The sequence below is a fragment of the Lichenostomus cassidix genome, chromosome 3, assembly GCF_008360975.1.
Source record: "Lichenostomus cassidix isolate B80296 chromosome 3, HeHo_3.0, whole genome shotgun sequence".
NCBI lineage: Eukaryota > Metazoa > Chordata > Aves > Passeriformes > Meliphagidae > Lichenostomus > Lichenostomus cassidix.
Genome location: NC_139483.1, coordinates 41,190,408 through 41,193,609, shown reverse-complemented (window position 1 = coordinate 41,193,609; position 3,202 = coordinate 41,190,408). Strand labels below are relative to the sequence as shown.

The 3,202-nt window shown below is 58.9% G+C and overlaps 1 protein-coding gene across 1 annotated transcript; it reads right to left on the bottom strand.

Annotated features, from left to right (window-relative positions):
• Nucleotides 1-287: 287 nt before the first annotated feature.
• On the bottom strand, nt 288-2,718 carry ACTA1 (actin alpha 1, skeletal muscle). Its single transcript, XM_085055461.1, has 7 exons — nt 2,560-2,718; nt 2,338-2,480; nt 1,852-2,176; nt 1,548-1,709; nt 1,148-1,339; nt 834-1,015; nt 288-705 (listed from the first exon to the last, which is right to left on the bottom strand). Exons 2-7 carry the CDS (start codon nt 2,464-2,466, stop codon nt 562-564), a joined length of 1,134 nt encoding a protein of 377 aa, XP_084911587.1. The 5' UTR covers nt 2,467-2,480; nt 2,560-2,718; the 3' UTR covers nt 288-561.
• Nucleotides 2,719-3,202: the final 484 nt, after the last annotated feature.

The following is a 3,202-nucleotide window of genomic DNA, read 5'->3' as shown; positions in this document are numbered from 1 at the left end:
AAATATTTTGCAAGTGAAGGCTCCAGGTAACCCTTTCCCTCCTGGGACTGGCAGAGTGTCAGGGCATCCACCTTGCATGATGCAACATCCAGCCACCCCCACACTGCCCTCAGTGCCATCAAGCAGCCTGCACCGCAAGGAAGTCACAGATGTGGCTCCTCTGCCTGACTTCTGTCCCCTCCCCAGTCCTGCTCCTATCTGGGGGTGTCCAGCCCCACCACCCACTGCCCTCACGCTATGTCCACCAGTGACAGAAGGACCAGAGCAAATGATGACAAACAACAGCATTAGGGGAGTGACAGAATGACTGATGATTTAATGCTTCTTGAAGTTTTTTGTTTCCTTCCACAGGGCATTGGTTTTAAAAACAAACAAAACGAGATAAAATAAATTAATTTATGTACACTTTACATACACTGTGTCACATGTAGCTTTCCAGCAACAGTAACCAGAAATTGTAACAAAATAGAAAGTTACATGGCTGTTGCAGGCCCTCGGCTGCCTGCAACCTTGAAGGTTGTCATCCTGAGCGTGGTTGGCAAAGTGATCATGTAAACATGTTTAGAAGCATTTACGGTGGACAATGGATGGGCCAGCTTCATCGTATTCCTGCTTTGTGATCCACATCTGCTGGAAGGTGGACAGGGAGGCCAGGATAGAGCCACCGATCCAGACAGAGTACTTACGCTCAGGTGGGGCAATGATCTGGAAAACACCAAGAGAGCTGAGATCAGTAAACAAGGCTCCGCTGAGGGCAGGCACAGGGGTGTGTGCAGCCCTGTGCAGGGCAGCAAGAGAGAGCTGCTCCCAGGATCTCTGTTCTCCAGCCTTACCTTGATCTTCATTGTGCTGGGGGCCAGGGCTGTGATCTCCTTTTGCATGCGGTCAGCAATACCTGGGTACATGGTGGTACCGCCAGACATGACGTTGTTGGCATACAGGTCCTTCCTGATGTCAATGTCGCACTTCATGATGCTGTTGTAAGTGGTCTCATGGATACCTGCCGACTCCATACCTGGGCGGAGGGAGGGAGGGAGGGAGGGAGAAACAGGCAAGCACAAGTTAAGTGCAAAGCAAGAGTTCTACATGGTGACTCTGGAGAGAGGGGAGAGCTGTCAAGGGGAGAGAGAGGGAGGGGGGCACACACCAATGAAGGAAGGCTGGAAGAGGGTTTCTGGGCAGCGGAAACGCTCGTTGCCGATGGTGATGACCTGCCCATCAGGCAGCTCATAGCTCTTTTCCAGGGAGGAGGAAGAGGCAGCGGTGGCCATCTCGTTCTCAAAGTCCAGAGCCACATAGCACAGCTTCTCCTTGATGTCACGGACAATCTCACGTTCAGCTGTCAGGGGGAAGCAAAGGCGTCAGTGTTTGCAGAGGAGGAACAGGGAGCACTTGCACTGCCTCCATAGGTCTCCAGACCCCCAGCCACACAAGAGCTCCCAACAAGGAGCATTTTCAGGGCTTGCAACGGGGCAAGAGGCTGCAGCATCTCTGGAGATGCACGGGTCAGAAGCGAAGGGAAACTTTTTGGAGGGAATAGTGCTTACCTGTGGTGACAAAGGAATAGCCACGCTCAGTCAGGATCTTCATCAGGTAGTCAGTGAGGTCCCTGCCGGCCAGATCCAAGCGCATGATGGCATGGGGCAGGGCATACCCTTCATAGATGGGGACATTGTGTGTCACACCATCGCCGGAGTCCAGCACGATACCTGGGGAAACAAGAAGCAGCCAACTGAGAGACATGGTGCACAGAGGGTCCTGCCCTGAGGGGCAAGGCACTTGTCAGCTGTAGGGGGCCAGTGCTGGGCATCCTTGCTTGGGGAAGAAGGGCCAGATGGACTTTGCACTCACCAGTGGTACGGCCAGAGGCATACAGGGACAGCACAGCCTGGATGGCCACATACATGGCAGGGACATTGAAGGTCTCAAACATGATTTGGGTCATCTTTTCACGGTTAGCTTTGGGGTTAAGGGGAGCCTCAGTGAGCAGAGTGGGGTGCTCCTCTGGGGCAACACGCAGCTCATTGTAGAAGGTGTGGTGCCAGATCTTCTCCATGTCGTCCCAGTTTGTGATGATGCCATGTTCAATGGGGTACTTCAGGGTCAGGATACCTCTCTTGCTCTGGGCTTCGTCTCCTACGTAGGAGTCCTTCTGACCCATACCCACCATGACGCCCTGCAGGGGAGGAAAGCGGGGGCTCAGCAACCTCTCCACGGGCAGCAGCACGGAGCTCCCCGGCAGGACAGGGGGATGCGGAGGGCTGGAAGGCAGCGTGGATGCACAGCCGCGGCTGTGGCGGGGCGTGCGGGGAGGCTCGGAGGGGGAGCGCGCCGTACCTGGTGGCGGGGGCGGCCAACGATGGAGGGGAACACGGCCCTGGGGGCATCGTCCCCGGCGAAGCCAGCCTTCACCAGGCCGGAGCCGTTGTCGCACACGAGCGCGGTGGTCTCGTCCTCGTCACACATGGTCTCGGCTGTGTCTGCGGGAGCACAGGGCAGCGGGCTGAGCCTCACGGCCGGCCGGCAGCCGCGGGCGGAGGCGGCGGGGCCGGGGCTTACCTGGGCTGGCTGCGCGTCGGGCAGAGAGAGAGGCTCCCGCTCCTCGCCGGGTCACTCGTGGCCGCCGCGGCCTCGGCCGAGCCTTTTATCACGGCGGGCGGCGGCAGCGACCAGCCCCCAGGAATGCGGCCCCGGCCGTCCCCATATTTGGGTGTCGGGCCCGGCGCGGCGGTGCCCAAAGAAGGCGCTCCTGGCCGCGGCCCAGGTGAGCCGGGCCCGGCCGTATAAGGCGCGTCTGCCGGGCCCCCCCCGCCACCGCCCGCGGCCGGGGCCGAAATAATCCCCCGGCAGCACCGGCCCCGTTAAGGGCAAAGCAGGTGGGGCGGCCGGGAGCCCCGCGGGGCTCGGCGGGGCAGGGGCGAGCGGCCATCGGCTCCGCGGCCACCACGTGCCGAGACTCGGGGCTGCGAAGGGAAACGCGTCCCTCCCGAGCCTTTCGGTAGCTCTAGGTGAGCCCAGGGGGAGAAAGGGAATCGGGAGACAAGTGACAAGGTACATCCCAGGTTTGCAGGGCGCACGGCGACAACCCGTGCAAAACCCACAGCTTTACACATCGAGTTAAGCCGTGCATCGCTTCCTTGCTTGATTTAAAAACGGAAAATAAGTGCACGGCATAACATCTGTCAGACAAATGCCTGAAGAG